The sequence below is a fragment of the Pipistrellus kuhlii genome, unplaced genomic scaffold (assembly GCF_014108245.1).
Source record: "Pipistrellus kuhlii isolate mPipKuh1 unplaced genomic scaffold, mPipKuh1.p scaffold_m20_p_1, whole genome shotgun sequence".
Taxonomy (NCBI): Eukaryota; Metazoa; Chordata; class Mammalia; order Chiroptera; family Vespertilionidae; genus Pipistrellus; species Pipistrellus kuhlii.
Genome location: NW_023425404.1, coordinates 59,441,999 through 59,463,575, shown reverse-complemented (window position 1 = coordinate 59,463,575; position 21,577 = coordinate 59,441,999). Strand labels below are relative to the sequence as shown.

Sequence of the window (21,577 nt, the reverse complement as noted above, 5' to 3'; positions counted from 1 at the left end):
GTCATTCTTGTTGGATGTGGCACACACAGTCTCCTCTTCTAGAAATCACCCAAGTTGTGGAGGGTAATGGGGGCTTCCCCCTCTGCATTGGCCTCCCAGAATAACCCTGAGCAAATGCCACCTCTTCCCAGCAGGTGATAGTTAAAATTTTTTTTTTAAATATAGTTAAAGCAGCTTCTTGTCTTAAACATCCAAATGCCACCTAAAAGCAAGAACAAATGCTGGCTTTATAGAGTAAATTACTAATAAGAGGACAGAAGTAATTGTGTTGGCTTTCTTCTTTGTATATTTTTCTGCTACTTGATTTTTTTATGCACTGGATTTAGAATATAAAATAAAACAAACAAAAATCAAGCCACACTTCCTCTGTCCACACTGATACCCCTTTCTCTTAAATCCATTATAAAAATGGTCCATAACATACAACCCAGTCTTGGTTACATTTTGTTGTAAGTGGAAAATGACACAAGTGGTGCAGGGCCACTGACCAAAGGTTCCAAGCAAGCCCTTTTGCAGATGATCTTCCTTTGGTCCAAGTCTGTTTTGTCCCCTGACTAGGTATGTAAGCTCCTCGGAGATAGAAAACATTTTTACTTGGCGATATTCCTTGGAGTGTGGGACAGAGAAAAGAAACTTCAAAAGGGAAGTACATAAATTAATGATACATCAGTATATGAATGGTCAAGAAAAATAACATGCTCAACCTCTTTGGAATTCACAATGAGATGCCACTGCTCACCTCCTGGCTTCACAAAGCTGATGGCAAGTGCTGGCAGGGAGGCAGAGGAGCAGGAACTCTCCGACAGAGCTGGTTGGCAGGTAAATTGGGACAGACATTTGGATACTCTAGTCAGCAAATTATTCTTCTGGGTCTCTATCTACAGGAACTCTTTTACTTGTGCATGAGTTATAAAAATGTTCATTGCAGCACTGTTTGTAATAGCCAGAAATGAAAACACTGCCTGTAAATATCTGATAACATCCTCCTATCAGTGTTTTGAAAATGTTTTGAAACATTTCAGTTTTGCAAATGACAAAACTATGGGTACACACATCAGCATAGGTGAATTCTCCTGCTGTTTGACCCCGTGATCCCACTTCTAGGAATATATCCTAAGAAACCAGAAACACTAATCAGAAAGAATGTATGCACCCTTATGTTCACAGCAGCACAATTTACAATAACTAAGATCTGGAAACAGTCCAAGTGCCCATCAGTAGATGAGAGGATAGAAAAGCTGTGATACATTTATTCCATGGAATACTATGCAGCAGTAAAAAAGGACCTCTTACCCTTTGAGACAGCATGGAGGGATCTGGAGAATGTCATGCTAAGTAAAATAAGTTAGTCAGAGAAAGACACGTACCACATGATCTTGCTCATATGGAATCTAATTAATAAAATAAACTGATGAACAGAGAGGATCCAGAGACATGGAAGCATGGAACAGAGTGTGGAATCTCAGAGGGAAGGTAGAAGAGGGTGGGAGGGTGGGAGGTAATCAACCAAAGACCTGGTATGCATAATACATGGACACAAACAATTAGCTGGTCAAAGCCGGGGGTGGGAGGAGAGGGGGCGGGGACAGGCTGGAGGGAGTTAATGTGGGAAAAAGGGGATATATGTAATATTTTGAACAATAAAGATGTAAAAAAAAAAAAGAGTTCTCAAACATGGCGCTGAACAAACGATTCAAGCGACTAACATATATGTACAGTTCAAAAATAGTTACAATGAACCAATATCTAAGGACACACACCTAAGTGCTAAAACATAAAGCAAGAAATGATTATGACTTAAGTCAGTTAGCTAGGGGTTGGGGAGATAGGATAAAGAAGGATCATAACATCTAGGACCACAAAGCTTTCAGCAATGTTCCATTTTTTAACCTTGCTAGTTCAATTTATTATTATACTTCAAAATATACATATACATTTTATGTCTTCTAAATGTGTGTTTAACAAGATATAAATAATATTAAAAATGAAAGCTCTTCATATAGTTAACTGAAAACAACAGGTTACAAAGTATTACACATACTGCAATGCTGTTATTATGAAAAAAGTAAAGGTTAATTTATCAAAAAAAAATTTAAAACATCTATTTATTTATGCATTGTCCTCCTTGTGGACACTTATGCCATTTCAAATAAGTTTTAGCAGCTATCCTTGTTGAGACATTTTAGTGTTCTTGCCTATCTCCTTAGGATAAATTTCTCAAAACTGAACTGCCTTTTTACTGGTATTTTGGGGCCATATCATTTTGTGCCACAAACATTACTGATAATTGCAGAAAGCCAACTAAAGAATTAAATTATATCATAGTGCCCAATATTTCTTGCCATAATGTCCAAGGATCCGAAATGGAGCCTGACCCTCTTCCTTACTTGAAGAGATTGGTAGGCACAGACTTTTGGCGTGCACACTTAATTTTCCCCTGTGAGAAGAGTCTTCCCTTTCTAGAAACTATCTACAAAGCTCAGTCGCATCTTTGTAGAGCTGCCTCTCTCAGTCTGCTGAGCATCTTTGGGGAAGAAGCAATTTCCTTCTTGTAGGGGTCAGAGCTGTTGTTTCTAGATGTGCCTGTTCTAATTGTCCCAGCTAAGCATTTCAACACAGTCGCCTTTGTTTACCTATCCAGCTCTATTTCTTCACTTTGTTTTCAGGACATTAGTTTATCTTGCAGCTCTCACTTTTGCAATGAATACACTAATATTAGAGCATTACCTTCACTAATGATGGCCATTTTTTTATTAGTTAGGGAAAGAGATTAGCTTGATGCCACCATGTGCCAGGCACTAGGCCAAGCATTAATATCCCCAGACTGCAGAAGGTGGTATTCTCATCCCTCTATTACTGAAGAGGGAACTTAGGCTTAGAGCATGTGTGTGTGTGCGCGTGTGCGTGTGCGTGTGTGTGTGCGTGTGTGTGTGTGTGTGTGTGTGTGTGTGTAAATGTCGGGGGGGGAGGGGGAGGTGATAACTTACGGTGTGTTGATTACCAAGCGGTCCCATTGCCCTTTGATGTCATCTTCAGATGGCTGTTCGGTGATATACAGGCCATCAAACTCCAGCTTCCTGGCAATTTCCTTTTCTCTTTTGAATACCACCAAAGGGACCTAGGAGGGGAGGACACGGTTCCTCAGGAGGCTTCCTAATGAAAGCATTCTCTCCTAAGCATTTCAATAAACTGCCCTTCCACCTTCGGGACAACAATCTCTTTTTAGTGGAATTCTTAGGGTGCCTAATTATGTGTCCAGAGTAAAACCTCTTATCACTCCTTGGACTAGTACAGCTTCCTTTCCAAAAGCTGATCTTACTTAAGCCATCCTTTAAGGTTTGGGTTAAACAACTAATATTAATGCAAACTGGACTCTTGAGCCATCCTAGTGAGAAGGCCATATGCAGATGGGTCCCTGGGGCAGAATGAGTTAGGTCTCCTCAGACTCCTAGGCTGGAGTTGAACTCAGAAGGGATGATTGACTATTCTGTAGTTGATTCTGTGAAAGAAAAGAGCCACATGTTAACCTGACAAGCTCAGGAAAGGCCTGCATGGCAGTCTTGCAAACCCAGAGACCTAAGATAACCACAAAAGATGGTTTGAAAATTAAATATCTAACAGGTTATAGTAGGTAGTCATATCCCAGATATTTTCCCAGACAAAGATCAACTTTGATCTTTTTACTGAGCCCATTTGCCTTTTTGCCTTTAAGATAACATATCTATGAGATGTCTGGGTAACCTGTAACTTCCCTTTTTCCAGAGCCCCTGGAGAACAACCAAATGTAGTGAGTGCCAGGATAGATGCCTCAAATTCCTTCGTTATCATGTTAATTGTTCCTGCACTCACCTGAGTACATGTCCATCATTTTACTTTTTATCCAATCCCAGGAGTTTCCCACCGCTTTGCTTTCTCCCGCCTCCTTACTACATCACCAATGAATTTCATGTAACCCACCTATGCCCCTCCTTTGATTTCAGTGTATAAATAGAGAAATGTAACCCGCCATTCTTCGAAGCATTATCTCAATCCATTGAGGTTCTGCTTCCTGGCATTTGTCGACAGTAAGGCTCAAATAAACTCACAAAAAAATTCTTTACAGGTTTCAATGTTTTTTTTTGTTAACAATTCATTACCCATGGGAATACCATGAAATATTTCACCCTCATCCCCACCTCCAGTGGCTAGGGTCATATTCATCTCACGGCTTTGAAATTTGGTGAATGAGACATGGATTGATGGACAGAAGGAGAGTGCTCACTGGGCCCCATACATAGTCTTTCTGGATTGAGATTTTCTTCCTCAGAGGCTTTCCCAGGAGAGTGCATGCTAGGTAGGAGTGCCCTTATTTGCTCTCAACGATCACTCCCTGTTGTCTTGTTCTAAGTCTGATTTTAGATGCAATTGGTGGGGTGGCTATAGAGATCTACCACACAGAAGGGTGGGGAAATAACTCATCACTCCAACCATCACCAACACACACACACACACACACACACACACACACACACACACACACTTCAAATATGGGACAGAGTTAGTGAGGTCAGAGGCTACTGCTGAAATCCCAGGGGAAATCAGAAGTGCCAGAGCACCTCTAGCCAGAAAAGCTTAACTCAGACAGAACCACACTTTCTCATTGGTGGGAAGCCACTGGTTACTTAGCAACATCCTTGAGACCTTGGTCTCCACACAGTTTCTTCCAATAACTGTTCCTTAAAGCTAATGACATCCAAATGCCTCACTCTGCCCCTTTATTTCCAAGACAAAAAGACAAAGTTTAGATCATGATTTGTAAAGAGTTACCTCTTGTTCTTTCTTCTTTAAAACAATGAAACTACACTGAGGAAAGAAAAGACTAATGCTAGGAAGATGGCAAAGGCTAATAATAGGCGTAGCACACTGGGAGGAATCAATGACTGCTGTCAGCTAATGGATGATGTGGGAGGGGAAACAAAGATAAAGCTATGCTGACTAATTTCTGCTGTATTTTGAAATGACTCTGAATAACAATAGTAATACCAAATTTTAGAGCCGTTCTGATCTCTGGGATTCAAAGCATTCCCCTTCAGTCTTTTAGGGGTTTGTATGCTTTGTAAGCAGGATTTTCACATTTTATTCCCCAGAGAGTGTTTCTCTAGGCCAGCAGTGTTATCTGCACTTTACACAACAGGTGAGCTCTGGGATGGTGACCTAGGGAGCAGCAGCTGGCACTCTCAGTTACTCTCTGACATTCTGAATGCTTTTATGCATAGCAGCTCATTTAATCCTCCAGCAATGTTCAGGGATCAGTGTTATTATGATACTCATTTTTACAGAGGAGGAAACAGAGAGATGGCTGAGCTATGAATCCAACTCAGGTAGCCCAGCTAACAAATCTGTGTTTTTATTGTTATAGTTGGGTCCTCTGTGTGGTTTAGGGCAGCGGTTGCCAACCTTTCTGACCCACAGACCACCAGTGGTCCACAGACCATCAGTTGGTGACGGCTGGGTTAGGTAGGGCATGTGCTCTCTTCAGCAGGGTAACTGAACTTGATACCATAGTACACTGGGAAGTGAGGGCCACACAGATAGAAATATATTTCCTGGGTTTTTCCTTGGGAGAAGATGGCTTGGTAAAGAGCCAAGGAGATGTCCTATCATACTAAAGAGAAGTAAAAAAAAAAAAAAAAAAAAAGAAAAGAGAAAAATATGTGGCACAATAGAAAAAGAAATGGTCTTAGAACACCAAACACAGAATGACTGAAGACTCATGTAAATGGGCAGTGTCTGAAGATGTAACCATGGCCCAGCTAACCTGGTCTCCTAGTATTAATGCCCTGTGCAGCCCTCCTCACCCCTGAGCCACAGTGAAGCTGGGCCAGCTCTGTGACTTGCTTTCCCCGGAAGGATGCAATAGAAATGACTCTGTCAGTTCTGGGCCTTAAGAAGAGCTAGCAGCTTTCACTTCTGTGCTCTTTTTGGAAACTCCAAGGCACCAAATGCAAGAAGTCCAGCTACCTGGCCAGGGAGAGAATGTGGAGAGGCAAATGAACAGGGCAGTGCCCGGAGTCTGTGTGGAGAGGCCCAGGTATGCCAGCCTGCCAGCCGCTACCTCTCCACTGTGCAGGCGTGAGCCAGTGCCAGCATGGACAATTTAGCCCAGCCGAACTCCCACATGCCTGCTGATGTAGCCGCCTTCACATGGAGCAGAGGAGCTGTTCACATGGCCCAGCCAGTTCACAGAATCAGAGAGATCAAACATCATTTTCAGCCACGAAGTTTAGGGGTGATTTGTTATCAGCAATAAACAGTAACTGAAACTCTAACTCATTAAGTGTTCTCCTGATGTCTCAAAGAGTTAAAACCTAATAATTTTTGAAAGATGAAAAGCATTTTTGTAAAAAACTCCAATATAAATGCAAAGATCAGAAGACTCTCACATGACAAGGTCCATCTGTGATTTAGACTGATGCTTCTAATTTTATAAAATTTTACAAGTGGTACCTGAAATGAGACTTAGAGAGCAAGCCTTCTCAAAAGAATGAGGATGCAGATCTTCTGGGGATCATGTTACAGTACAGATTCCAATTTAAAAGGCCTGGCGTGGCGCGGGGCCCACAATTGTATGGGTCTAACCAGCTCCTAGGTGATACCCAGGATGCTGCTCCACAAACCTTGGTCTATTAGAACAGCCTTAGAGAACAAAGGGCTGGGTGCAGAAATGATGCCTCCTCCCCACGGAGTCAGATAAGATTCAGAGTGGACAGCAACTCACCTTGAGGCAGTAATAGCCCACCACGCAGACTAAAGAGATGATAGTGTGGATAACGGCCAGAGCTCGCAATGTGGGGGCCATGTACCCTGTGCTCTCCTGGAGGACAAAGAACACCATCGCTTCCTCCTCCTCGTCGTCACTGAAGGAATGCCACAGGTTCACCACATCCTCTGTGTCCTCTTCTAAAGGCTCTTCAGTGACCTGGCCAAGACACATCCTCTTACAAACACCAGGAAGAGCATCCGTCGTTGGGTCTCCCCATGGACTATGTTGCTGTGCAAATAGCGGTGACTCAGCATTACTTGCTGAGTGTGAGGTTTTGGGGCAACTTATTCCTAGAAATCCCCAGTAGTTCTAATAATCGCAAACAACACTTTAAAGAGACAATATGTATCTTCTGAGAAAAAGCAAAAAATATTTAAAAATTAGGGAAGTTTTACTAAAAATTAGTAAAGGCCTATCATTCATGAATTCATTCCATGAACATTTATTATGTGCCTGCAGTATACAAGACCCACTTATCAATGCCCTCCATCTTCATTTCTCTTGATTAGTCCCTCCTTTTCCTCACTCAAGAAACAACTGTTAATTCTCCCTTCATTAGGGTTCTAACATGGGGACCAATTATAATGGCTCTCTCTGCTACCTTATTCCACAAGGCAAGAACTGCATTTTGAAATGACTACCAGTTCCTAATAAAGGCTCAAGGACATAGCAGATCCCCCCAAAATATTCGAAGAATTTATTAGGTAATGAACAGAACAACTGTGAACTACTGGAAAAGAGTCTCCATTCTTCCCCTTGCTGAAGAATGACACCTTTTGTAGAAGCCAGAGTCTTAGAAATGTCTTTAGATATTAGAATCTTAGCTCCAATTTCTATTTTTTAAAAAATGAAGTACATTTAGTGAAGTACATTTAGTAAATGATCTTTGAATGAAGCATCACCTTGTAAAAGAGCAGGATGAAGTTGATAGCGAAGGCTACAAACAGAGCGAGGAACCTCAGGTTGTAGAAATTCCTGGCCAGGTAATGCTGCAAAGGAAAGGACAGGCAGAGGCGAGGAGCTTTGCAAGGAAAAGGGGACTTCCTTCTCTCACACAGACGGTTGCTTCTCTTTAGAAGTTTACACAAAACTAGTTCTACTCTTTGGTAACCAGTATTCTAGGACAATTCTGGCCTTCTTGGGACTTTATTTGAGAGAGGTACCAAAAATGATGACTTAAAAAAAATTGCTTAGAATGATGCTCAAAGGAACCCTAGCCCAGATTGTTCTTTCTGGAGCCAAATGCCAGACATGCCACCAGCAGACTCAAATGCTGCTATGAAGGCATGCATGTGTGTGTGTGTTGCATGTGCATGTATCTGTATGTGTGCGCGCACACGTGTGTGTGTGCATATACTGAGCACTGAGCACAGACATTAGTCTTTTGGGACATTATGGATGACCTAAGTTCACAAAAAACCTCTCTGCAGTTCCTACCCTGCATACAACCAGACTGACTTTGGGTGTCTGTCCCTTTATAAGCCACAATCCTAGAGCCCCTGCCTCTCCCTTCCCAGGAGCACCATTTCCATCCTCACCGCCACCTTCCTGGGAAGATCAGCATTTGAGGACTAGGATGGCAGCTGCATGGGGAAAGCGCTCAATCTCTCTGTGGAGAGCTCTCACCGCAGGTGCCCGGGAAGGGGTTGTCCTGGTATCAGCAGCTGTACCTCAGGAGGTAAATCATCCAAGAACTGCAGAAGCTAGGCTGAGGGCTAACTACATGTGGAAGAACAGCTTTTGGGGTTTGTTGTGAGAACCCACTTGATGTAGGTAGATTCTTTCTGCATCCCTAATGATCCCACTACTCATGAACTTTGGCCGAGGAACAGCTAAGTCCCCACATGACACAGCTAGGAAGAGGAATTCCCATGCTGTCTGAGATAGCGCAGGGCAGAGAGGGTACCCACAGTTGGGCAGGGGAACTGGAGCACTTGGCTTTTGCCAAGTTAACCTCTTTTGCTTTTCCTCCAACACAAGAGGAGCAGGCAGATAAATGAGAAGAGGAAAAGAAGAGGAATGAGAAAGTGAGGGAGCATAACTAACCACATTTTGAAACAAAATCATGGCCATTTCTCTGAGATTTTCCTCGGGCCAACTCCTGCACCAGAAGTGGGGCCTGGGCTGGAGCGCTTACCAGTAACTTGGTCTGATAGATTTCCAGCCCTTTAAAGAAATTAGCCATGAAGGCTTCAGGCTTCTCGACTTTCTGCCCACGTCTCCGCTTCTTCTTTTTTGTTGCCTCTGCCCACAGGACCTTGGCTTGTTCTTCTCCGGCTGTCTCCTCCTTCTCCCCATCTTCCATGCTGCAGGAGCAAGAAACCCATTTAGCATGGAGGCCAAGGGGAGGCCCGGCCCAGACAGGGAGACTGAATTCAAGTCTAGTAATTCTTTCTTGGGAGGTGGAAGCCTCAGCGATTTATTACTCACAGTGCCTGGACATCAACTGTGCACTTAATGAGTAGTGTCCACTTTGATGAGCCATGGTCATAGGTACAATAGTTATCAATATGTTTGTAGACTTTTTCTGAAATTTGGTTTAACTTTTAACTTTTATTTCTTCTTTGGAAAGGTCCTTTATTATTTATTTTTTAAGACCTCATTTGAGTTAGCAATAGTACATATTCTTCAAATTTGTGGCAGATATTAAATGAGATATTGTGTAAAAGACCTTAGCATAAGACCTGGCATGTAATAGGTATTGAACACCATATTTTCCGGCATATAAAACGACCCCCTAATTTTACAGTTAAAACATAGGTTTATGCCTATATTCGCTGTATAAGACTACCCCCCACTTCCGAGGCAACACCAGTTCTTTTTTTAATAGACCACCTCTCTGTCTCGGGCCAATCTGAGCAGGCTTTTTACTAGAACAGAGTGTAGCTTTGGGTACAGAACATGTATAATTTGCATGCATAAAAAGCCTGCTTGGATTGGCTGAGTTAGAGAGGCGGTCTAGTAAAAAAAGAACTGGTGTTGCCTCGGAAGTGGGGGGTAGTCTTATACAGCGAATATAGGCATAAACAGATGTTTTAACTGTAAAATTAGGGGGTCGTCTTATACGCTGAAAAATATGGTATATTAGATACCATCATAATCAACATTATACAAAAGTTATGAAATGTTGGTGTTTGATAATTTGGCCAGATGGTGAAATTCTGACCTTCCAGTGAGATATAATTAAGATTAATGAAATGTTTTTATCATATAGCTGGGGTAAAAATAAATGTATTCAGAGCTTGAAAAATACCTATCTATATATATAAAAGCCTAAAGGACCTCTATAACTGGATGACTGGAACAACTGGAATGATCTATGGTAGGGGTGTCGAACTCAATCAGAGAAGGGGCCAAAATCTAAAATCCAGCCTAAATCGCGGGCCGAATGGTTTACTGAACAGTCATAAACTGTCATTGTGATGGAAACGCAGCGGAGTGCAGTGATGACAGCGCGGTTCGGGCCACATTGCAAGGCCTGGCGGGACGGATTTGGCCCGCGGGCCTTGTGTTTGACACATGTGATCTATGGTGTGCACTGACCACCAGGGGGCAGACACTCAACACAGGAGCTGCCCCCTGGTGATTAGTGCACTCCCACAACCAATCTCTCACTGCCCCTCTCCCTGTCCGGCCAACCTCCCGTGGCCCTTCCACTCCCTAGTCCACCAACCTCCCACATCCCAGTGCCTCCCCCTTGGCCTGTCAACTTCCTGCTGCCCACTGATAAGCCTCCATGGCCAGCCAGGATGAGGGATTCCACCCGTGCATGAATTCGTGCACCAGGCCTCTAGTTTCTTATATTATTACTAGAGATCCAGTGCATGAAATTTGTGCATGATGGCAGTCCCTAGGCCTGGCCGGTGATCAAAACACAAATGTCTGGTGTGGAAGGACAGGTCCCAGCTGACATCTGGGCCTGGGTCCCTTGGCCCCCACATGCTTTCCTCTACCTGAGTCATGGTGCCCAAGTTCCTACATGGAGATATGGTGAGTGCAGGCTGGGGTACAGCTTGGGCCTCTGGGCCACCCAGCAGCACTGCATGGAAGCTGGGTGGGCAGGGCACTCTCTCTCTGCTGGCTGTGCAGACCAGTTCCTGTGTGAACCCTCAGGGAGCCTGACCGGCCCCTGTGGTCCCAGCGGCTGAAGCCTGGCTCACCTGGAAGATGCAGCACAGGTGTGGGGTAGACTCCTTGTGGGTGCCTGGCACTTGAGTTTGGGGGGCTTCCCTGGTATGTGAGCCCTGGCATCAGTAAGAGTGCAGGGACATTAAGAGTGAGTTCGGCGGACACCTCACAGTGTCACTACACCTCTATCCCTGTCACCCCTGCCCCCAGGTAGCTGGTGAGAGATCACAGTGCATTGCTGACACCCGCCATGTTCCTTGCCACCCCCTGGTGGTCAGAGTACATCATAGCAATCAGTCAAACTCCTGGTTTCCTGGTCGAACCACCACGAAAGGAGATAATTTGCACATTAGGCTTTTATTATACAGGATAGCATTACTATAGCTATTTACCACAGCAATAGAATAGTAAATGCTATCAAGAACTGTCTAACATGAGTTTGAGTTTTCGAAGCTACCAAGAACTTACTCTGCCTTCTCGGGTTCCACTTTTCCTTCTGAGTCATGTGCTGCTTTCATCTCTGCTGCCTAGATAAAAACAACAGTCAGTTAAGTTCTCCCAGAATCAGTGTGTTCATGGTGAAGAGCCATATCGCTGGCCACTTTCATCTCCTTGGTCAGAAGTCCCAATGGCTTTCTCTTCTCCTGCTTCTGCTTCTCTCAGGGTCATGGAAGGCGAGTGTCCTGCTACCTATCCAGGTGCTCTGGAGAGATGCCAAGACAAAGATTTCAAACCTGAAAACTCCACTGCCCTCTTTTTTTTTTTTTTTTTTTAAATATATTTTATTGATTTTGTACAGAGAGGAATGGAGAGAGATAGAGAGTTAGAAACATCGATGAGAGAGAGTCATCGATTAGCTGCCTCTTGCACATCCCCTACTGGGGATATGCCCGCAACCAAGGTACATGCCCTTGACCGGAATCGAACCCGGGACCCTTCAGTCCCCAAGCCGACACTCTATCCATTGAGCCAAACCGGTCTCGGCTCCACTGCCCTCTTATTATTAGTCAACTCAAAGAGAAAACTTGTGCTTGGATACTGTCAGAGCCTTGAGGCAGTGGTCCCACTACTCCATGGGGTCAGGGAGAGATGGACCATATCAGAAACTGCTTCCATCAGACAGGATACCTGCCTCGTCTTTAATCCTCTTAGCACCTGATCCCCACGCCTTCTGCCTGATGACCATTGTACTTCAAAGAAAATTCAAGCTCCTTACTGAGGCCTACATGGCTGCAGGATGATGGCCTTTCATTCCATCTTACACCTCTTGATTCCTTACTTCCTACACCCAAACACCCAGACCTCATTTTTTTTCCTGGGACATTCTAAATCCTTCCCTGCACCTGGACTTTTGCATCAAGCATCTCCTCTGCCTGGAGTGTGACTGCTGTGCATGTGCCTGATATCCTTCAGGACATGGTTCATAGGACAGCTTGTCAGAAGCCTCCTTGATTATCCTATTTAAAGTAGGGCCCACATTCACTCTGTAACACGTGTCCTTGTTCATTTATTTTAGCATGTGTCACAAATGGTAATTATCTTATTTATTTGTTGTCTTCTTCCATTAGAACTTAAACTCTATTAAAGCAAAAATATCTTTCCTGTTAACTGAGTTTTCATAGCCTCAGAACACAGCTTGGCATGTAGCAGGCCTTGAATGAATCCAATTATGTTTGTGCCCTGAGGCTACATCAGGGAGCCAAAACGAGTAAATAAATTAATATTGTAAGAATGCCTATAGTTCTGATGCCTTCTTCCCTGATTTGCAAAGCCAGGCGAGAGTTCTCTTGTATACATATCTTTAGCACCTGGCATTCGTCCTTCCCAACATTCTTCATGCCTATACAGATTTATGCAAAATCTCTTTTTCACTGAATTATAGGGACAATGCACTTTTCACTTATCCCTATATCCCCAAAGCCAAAAATAATGACAAGCATGTGTTAGCTAGTTAACAAATATTAATGTAATGAATGAATAAAAGTTGTCTTTGGGCTTTGATCTCTTTACACTTCTCTCCATACCCCCTTTAGTGCTAGTATGATGCTGTGAGTTGGATGATGCAACAGCAGGAAACACCTATGACCAAGGGTTGATCAAGGTCAATATCTATGACCAAGGGGCTCTGAATTACAATTATCTTATTCTCTTAATCTAGTCAACTGACTTAAAGCCCAAATTTAATAGTGGCTGCATCACAATAATGAAATGTGATATTTAGCACAGTGTCCTAGCCAGTAAGACTCACTGGGACATTGTGCTAAATTATGATACCATCTGAACCTTTTGAGACACTGCAAAATTATTGTCTCACCAGAAAAAAACCCTCCACTTATCTTATACCTGGTTTTCTATGCTTTCAGTTTATTAAAGGAACCTGTACACCATGAGAACTAACCTTCTAATAAAAGCGTGGAAGTAAAGTGATCATCACAGATCACCATGTTTGAACTCTACAATGTAAACTGAAGACTACCCAGCAATTTGACACTGAGACATCCATTTACACCTTGCACTTCCTAGACATAGTAGAGCTAGAATGAAGAGGTCTGGGTAATCATAGGAGAGTGGGTGTCTAATACATTGTTGGCTCTCAGGGAGTTGGTGTCAGTATTAGTTGCAAAATATAGTAGCAAGTGTTCTTCAGGGCATAAAGAAGGATGATGGAAACAAATTATGCTTACCTGTACTTTCCTTTTCTTCCGTACAGTACTCTCTAGTGTAGGGGGTTCATCTTTGCCAACAATCTCAGAGAGGTCACCCAAACCCACTTCCGGCCCATGCTTTGAGCCACCTTCTTTCTTAGAGTGGAATCCCAAAAGATCTGACATAATATCCGCATCTCCTTTATCACCCTTTAAAAAGTGCACTAGTTCAGTGGTGATACCCGGCTCCGTCACTTCTGCCCTCTCAGCCTCCAAAACATCATCATGGATACCAAATTGGGTTGGATCAGGCATGTCCCCCAGGATCTTGGTCACCCTGATGTTCTTTGCCCCTTCTACCAGGCCCCCTCCAAATACTGTGTTCCACAGGATCTGAAAGATTCCCCCTAAGATGGTAAAGAACAACCGGAACAGCCCCACAAACAACATCCAGAAGAACGAGAAGAACACCTTTACCAGCTCCTTCACAGTCATCTTTTTCACCTTCCTGTATTGCTTCCTGAGGTTCTTCAGGGTTACCCTCTTTAGAAAGTTGGCAACATTCCTCTTCACTGAGGCACAGGCCATGGCAAATGCAGAGGCAGACTCAAAGGATTTGTCATCCTCTTCTTCTCCCTCAATCTCTAGTGTGTAAGAAGAGTCCTCATCTTCCTCCTCCTCCTCTTCTGGTCTGTCAGTTGAGTCAGATTCAGAGATCTGAGATGCTAACTGCATTTCAAAGATGGTATCCTCACAGAAGTTCACAAACAGTTCCATCTTTTCCTGTTCCCCACCTTCATTGACAACATCAAAGATGAATTGTCTCTTAGATTCCTTCACCTGGGGCTTTTCCCATTGAGTTCGACTGGATTCACTAATCTCAAAATAAACACGCTCAATTTTCTTGGCACCACCCATAATCTCAATGCGTCCTAGGTATGGTTCGAAGTAGTTTAGCACACTTTCTGCTGGGTCCAACAGGCATTTAAGGCGAGAATCATTTGGCATATGTTCTGAGAGATTTGTCAATAACACTGCCACATTAAACCCTATGTCTTTGGCCGGCTCATGGAACCGGTCGACAAAATCAATGTAATTAAACATGTCATTCTCATCAGCTTCTGCACAAGAAAGGAGAAAGTCAATCTCTGACTGAGTGTACTGTTTTTGCCCTTCCATGGCCTTCTGGAATTCTTTTTTGGAGATAATCCCTTTACCATCTGGGTCATATTCTTTGAAGGTGTCTGAGCTCGTTAAGTCTTTAAGTTTCAAGAACATGTCAAAGAATTTCAAGATCATTTCTACATTGGTAGATGACTCCACCAGTGTGTCAACCATCTGCTTGCCAATAGTTCCATTTACCACATTCCCTGTGGGGCAGGTTCAAAAAGACATACAAATATATCAATAAATCTAAGCCATTCTGTAACTGATAAGCTATTTTTAGACTATGTACCAAATCAGTCAGCTCTTTTCTGACTGTGATAATTTGGAAATGGGCAGGAGGGAGAAGCAAGCCATAAAGACTACATCACTAGGAGCCAAGGGGGATAGAAACAGAGGGAGAAGGAGATGGCTACCCCAGTGTCTTTTATCTGGCATGGGGCCTGAGAATTGGTTTTGTTATTAGATTATTAGGGACACATAGGAATAAGTGGTGCCCCTCTCATCCCCTTAGACCTAGGAAAGTGACCAACTAGATGGCTGGCATACACACTGGCAGCCAGATGTATTGAAAAGCAATGGGGAGAGGGAGAGAATAGGAAAGAGCAAAGCTTAGAGGTTTTCCCCAGTTCATTCTGGCTTTCCTATTGTCATAAAATAAGTTGGTTTCAGACTTTGTCCATCAGACCATGTTCCTCTCACTCATGTTTTGTTGATGAAAATTTGGCTTTCTAATCAATGTTATATGGCATGAATGACCTGTCAGGAGGATGATCTGCGTGATTAGTATGGTTAGCCCTTGGACCAATTACAGTTGTGTGAATGCCTAGTTATACCAAACAGCCCAACCTTCCAGGAGGGACAGAAGCATCACCACCATGTCCTGAAGGAGATCCAAGAGTTCCTTCAGCAGCTCGATCTGACTGGAATCCTAGAACAGAAACAGGAGATACCCCTGAGCTATCTGATCCCTCAGCAAAGTACAGGGCAGCGAGCAAGAAGAGCCTGCTCTGGAAATACTAGGTGAGGGTTGCGTCAATCTTGGGAATGCAGAGGTCTTACCATCCACTGCTTGTAGCATCAGGAAGTTGCCTGCAGCAGGGCATGGCCAATAGCATTCCTTTACAGCTTTCCTTTTATTAGCACAATGTGGCAGATATACCACTCATTGTCCAAAACTACTGAACAACCCGATCCACCAAAGAGCTGTTAGGTATCTCTATAGTTTATGTTGTTGTTCTTGATACTGGAGAAATGCAAATGAGCTTTTTGGGAATACTATTGCAATCCAATTAAGGCATTGAGCTTAAAATCACTAAGTGGTTCTCCTCTTTTTAATGGATTAATTTAGGTTCTCCTGATTCTAGTTGGTGGTGATCTAGGTGCCACTGGTCCCTTAAAATGTTATATAATTGAGGCTATTCCTCTGGATGGTTTTGATCCTAGTCTGTTTGGTTTTAATTTCAGCATTGCAGACAGGGCATTGCTAAGCTAGCACTGTGCTTTGTACCCTACATCACAGAAGGAAAATAATCCTTGGAGGATCTGAGGTGGGCAATCAGAGGGTGAGATTAAAAATGCATCTGGGCCACACTCCTCTTACAGACTCTCTTTGTAAAGATAATTACTTGTCTAGCTCTCTAAATTTCAGAGGGACACCCCCCAGCTCTGGTGTATGTCACGGCTTTATGCAAAATAGATGTGTAGAATATTTGAGCTGGAAGATACCTCAAAGGTTCGATATTCTAACTCCCAATATTTTACAAGTGATGAAGCAAAAAACAAGAAAAGGGTCCTGACTTTCTGAAATTTACCAGTGAGGAGGTGCCAGGACCAGGCTCCTGTCTACAGAGCCCCTCACCATGCTGCCCCAGCTGGGTTGACATAGGAGTTAATCAGCTGACATGTTACTGCCAAATTAGCAGCCCTCCCAAGAACTCTCTCCTCCCATAAGGCCAGAGTCAAAAGGGGAAACAAAATGAAAGGGTTAGATAGCACATTCCAGAAGGGAGGAGGCAGATGTGACAGCCTGGAACACTGTAGGTACACATTATTTAAATAGATGCTACAAATGTTATTCTAATCAACCTGAAACATCCTGAAGTTCTCCCTCATGTGTTGCCATGGAGAGAGACGATCATCTACTACATATACTACATTTATTTGTTCATAATAAATGCTCTGAGCGAGTCTGAATCATCTTGCCAGAGAGATGGGGAGTGGAAAGGAAAGGCGGAGAGGGGGAGGGAAGGGGAAGCAAAAGTGAGAGCGAAGGCATAGGTGAATTAAAGAGACATGCAGGTATCAGACAGATCAGAAAGGACCATCAATTGTTATAAACTGACAAAACAGTGACAAGGAAGCAAAAGGATTAGCATCATGAAAAGCAAATGTTGAGGCAATTATGAAAAGGGTAAGTTGGTGGGACATAAGGAAGGAAGCTGCATCCATGCAAAAGCCTGTCTGGGACATTCACTCCCGTCTCCCATCTAGACCCAGGATTTATAAATGAGACCTAATCTGCTTGGCTTTTTCAGCCATTTGATCAAGCAGCCACATCCACAATGGGAACACCAAGCAGGTGAGGATTAATTTAGCATTTCACACCAACAACTCACTGGGGACAGGCCACAGTACCTGAGAGAGTTTCATCTGCATGTTAGCAAACACGTGGAGGAAGCCGACCACTGCATCCCACAGCCTGCTGTGAGCCAGGCTCTGCTGGTTCCCAATGCAAGGGCCCTGTGGAGAGGAGGGATCCTATTTCACTGCAACATCACGAGCTGCTCTGAAGGGCTCAGCAAGGGCCCCTGACACTAGCTGATATGAACAGATAGCTCCTCCCCAAAGTCACATATTTTGAGCCCAATATTTCCCCAAGATATTTGCACCCTCATCATAGGATCCTATGTCTAACAAAAGCCACTGGAAATTTCATAGTCCAGCAATATCCAGAGGTTTTCTTTTAGCCTTAGAATATTTTCTTCAAAGAAAATCTTACACTGAAGAACATCATTTGAAAAAGCTCAGTACTCTGGCTGAACAAGAGTGAAGGTCACTCCTGTCCACTTTATTTTTCTTTCTTTTTTCTCTCTCTTTTTAAAAAATATATTTTATTGATTTTTTTTACAGAGAGAAAGAGAGAGGGATAGAGAGTTAGAAACATCAATGAGAGAGAATCATCAATCAGCTGTCTCTTGCACACCCCCCACTGGGGACGTGCCGGCAACCAAGGTACATGTCCCTGACTGGAATCGAACCTAGGACCTTTCAGTCCACAGGCTGTTGCTCTATCCACTGAGCCAAACTGGTTTCGGCACTCCTGCCCATTTTCATCCACACCTTGACATACAAGGGGTCTGAGGAACTCAAGGGTTCTGTGGAGGCCAATGAGAAAATCAAGCCCTAGCACATTGACTGTTATTTGGCAAAGGTGCCTGGAGAATGCTATGACCACATGGATATCTATTCAAATAAAAAACAAAACAAACCCCAAATACTGAATAATATTCCTGGTCAATACTTTTAGGATTTTCTTAACATTAACCTGAACTTCAGGTATAATACCATCTCTATATTTTCTGAAAGCCATACACAGAGGGAAGACAATGACCAGATTGCATTTTTCTTGTTAATATCCTTCCCAATTTTTACAGATTATTGATCTGATATTTCTTATTGTAAACTCTTCCTTATAGTTCATTTTTCCTACCTTTTAATCAATTCCCAAATCACCCTTCAGTAAGAAATTTCCGAAAAGAACACTAATACTATCTCATGTTCTGGAAGAGTCTTGACAGAATTCCCAGGGGAGAGGTGAGCAGAAGAAATATTGCCTGCTTCCTTAAATCATATAGCCTTATTTAAAAATCACTGTTCATGTACATTTGGTATCTGATTCCTAGAAAACTCTAGATTCTTTTCGGAACAAAACCCTTTGTACAAAGAAACACACAAAGTGTCTGCTTTACATTAAGGTAAATGCTGCATGGGGCATTCTGAAAATTGTAATGGGTTCTGCAGAGAGCAAATCAGGTGCTTGGTTTTCGCAGGCATCTCCCATTCTGTGACACTTCAGATGAGTCACCTGTTCCTAAGTTTATCTCTCCATGTTTTTACCATCCTTGGGCGACAATGATCAATCTCTCCCTTAAAACCTTCCTTTAAATTTAATAGTCTTAGTTTTACGTTTATCTTAATAAGCAAATATTATCTGACTGTGCCAGTTGATTCCTCCTACGGATCTTTAAGAAACATATGTAACATCACTGAGGACTGCAACATGGCTACTGATTTCATAGCAAATTATGCCACAGTATGACCTCTTTTCATGATAGCTAGACTGCTGTAGTCAATGAACAGAGAATACTGTGAACAGAAAAAGGATGTTGCAAGTTGTAGACATTCAACCTGAAGTTCACTTGTGGACTTAACTGGCATTCATATAGCTTATGTACTTCTGAAGTTACCTTATCCATAGAGTTCATTTTTGACAAATTCATAGAATGCCATTAATTCTGTTTTTAATCTCAAGACTCAAGGTGACATAATTTATTCCTTCATTCTAACAATCATTACTTTACTCCACTGTCCATGCCTATGGAACACCTGTGATGTAGACATTGTGCTAGAAATGAGGAATTTTAAATTGAATGAGAACTTTTTTGTCTGCAAAACATTTTCAGTTAAGGAGGGAAAGCAAAATATAACTAGATAAATGCAAGTGTGACAATGCTATGAATGAGTCACAGTGGGGGACTCATGAACCACAGCTTCTCACAGAGTGTAGGTACTATTGGTTCCTATTGACAGAAAAGAAGTGTTGTCAGCAATAGGGCTAGATACCCAGTTCATCCGCGCACCCACAAGTTCTGGAGGGAATGTAGAGCACAGGGATGTTGATAATGTTCTTCTTGTGTTTGAACATGCATCCTGTGCACATACCTGGATGTATTCCGTAAGAGAATTGAAAATTTGCTTTGTGACCACTAGAGCTTTGGAAAAATTGTGCTGTCCGGATTCATCAATGATGTCCTTCCCTGAATAATACCAGTAGAAATCACTGATTGATTCCTAAGAACAGACAAGTAGAGTTTAGTATTTGTCCGGCTTCAGTTAGTGTAGCTAAACTCGACATTCAGGAAGAAGACAAGGTAATCCTCATCTCTAAGACCTCTTCATTAACACAGAAGCCTGGCACTCTGGGAAGAAGCACAAAGATAGCTGATCCCTGGCAACTTGGAAGACAGATGTCCCTCTGTAGGAAAGAACAGATAGGAGAGAGGACAGCTGGACCCGGGTGACTATGATGTAGGACAATTTACTCAGAGGAAAAATGTGCCCTAAAGATAAAGATCATGATTATCATCCAAATCATCATGATAACAATACCACAATAACGAATGCTATAAGTGCCAGGCATTGTTCTGAGCTTATTGTATATATTAAATCTCTCAATCTTTACCATCGCCCATTGAAACCCATTTTACAGACAAGAAAACTGGAACACAGGGAGGTCACATAGATCGCTCTATTAAATGGCAGAAGTGCATGAAGAATCAGCAGAGAGAAAAGAGAATCCTTTTTATGTTTGTGTAGATTTTCATATATATATATATATATATATATATATATATATATATATATATATAATCTCCTGTTTCCCTAAAAATAAGACAGTGTCTTATATTAATTTTTGCTCCCAAAGGTGCACTAGGTCTTATTTGCAGGGGATGTCTTATTTTTCCATGAAGAAGAATACGGTACACATTTATTGTTAAATGAAAATAAAGGAAATGTATTACCTGTATACGGTACGTTAGTATGGTAGTTGTCAACACAAACCAGACAAACTGTGAATCCTACAGTATCAAGAATTTACTCATTTATTCAATGACAATCATGTCATCATCATCTGGAACATCATCATAACAATCCAATTCCTGAATTTTCTGGTGAATTTCTTGTGACTCCATTTCTTTCAGAATCGGTGGACCAAATCTCTCATGTTTAGCCTAGGGGGGCCTTATTTTTTTGGGGATGCCTTATATTTCACTAAGAAGGAAACCTGTAAGTAGGTCTTATTTTCGGGGAAACACATATATATTTCTTTTTTTACAGAGAGGAAGGGATGGGGATAGAGTTAGAAGCATTGACAAGAGAGAAACATTGAACAGCTGCCTCCTGCACACCTCCTACTGGGGATGTGCCCACAACCAAGGTACATGTCCTTGACCAGAATCGAACCTGGGACTTTTCAGTCCACAGGCCGACGCTCTATCCACCAAGCCAAACCAGTTTTGGCTATGTAGATTTTCTTGATATTATTTGGATTTTCTATCAAACAATTAAACCAAGTGACTTCTCAACACTAAGAACTTGTAGACTCATCTTAATTCGGACTGCTTTCTGTAACCTTTTCCTAGTGAAGAATCTTTTCTCAGTCACAGGTTGTTTGATAGCTCCAGGACACCATGGCTAGGTTTTCACTGGCAAAACTAAAATAAACCAGCATTTCATAATAGATTATATGGTTTTAAACCACTTCCCTCAGGCCAGTCTTCAAACACTCAAATACACATTTTAGGCACAGCAGGTTCTTGAATAATTGTCTTGTTGAATGCTGTTTGGTTACATTATTGATGAGATGCTATGGAAACTTAACTCTTGTTTAAACCAGTTAGCCTATGGCAAAATTGGTTCCATTAAATGTTGTTTCACTTAAAGTCATCGAACCTATTGATGATATTGAGGACTTACTGTATTTTACTGCCTCTTACTGGGGTTTTACTATCCTCTGGGCCTCCCTGACCTCATGTGATTAACTGTCTTTAGATTT

At 42.4% G+C, this 21,577-nt stretch overlaps 1 protein-coding gene across 1 annotated transcript in view; it reads right to left on the bottom strand.

The window, feature by feature from the left end:
* The window catches only part of RYR3 (ryanodine receptor 3), a 350,151-nt gene that overhangs the window by 14,675 nt on the left and 313,899 nt on the right, over positions 1-21,577 (bottom strand). The window contains 9 exon segments of the mRNA XM_045583784.1: positions 2,988-3,118; positions 6,758-6,958; positions 7,705-7,791; positions 8,940-9,108; positions 11,399-11,457; positions 13,615-14,945; positions 15,589-15,670; positions 17,377-17,481; positions 19,684-19,812. Coding sequence (XP_045439740.1) covers positions 2,988-3,118; positions 6,758-6,958; positions 7,705-7,791; positions 8,940-9,108; positions 11,399-11,457; positions 13,615-14,945; positions 15,589-15,670; positions 17,377-17,481; positions 19,684-19,812 — 2,294 coding nt within the window.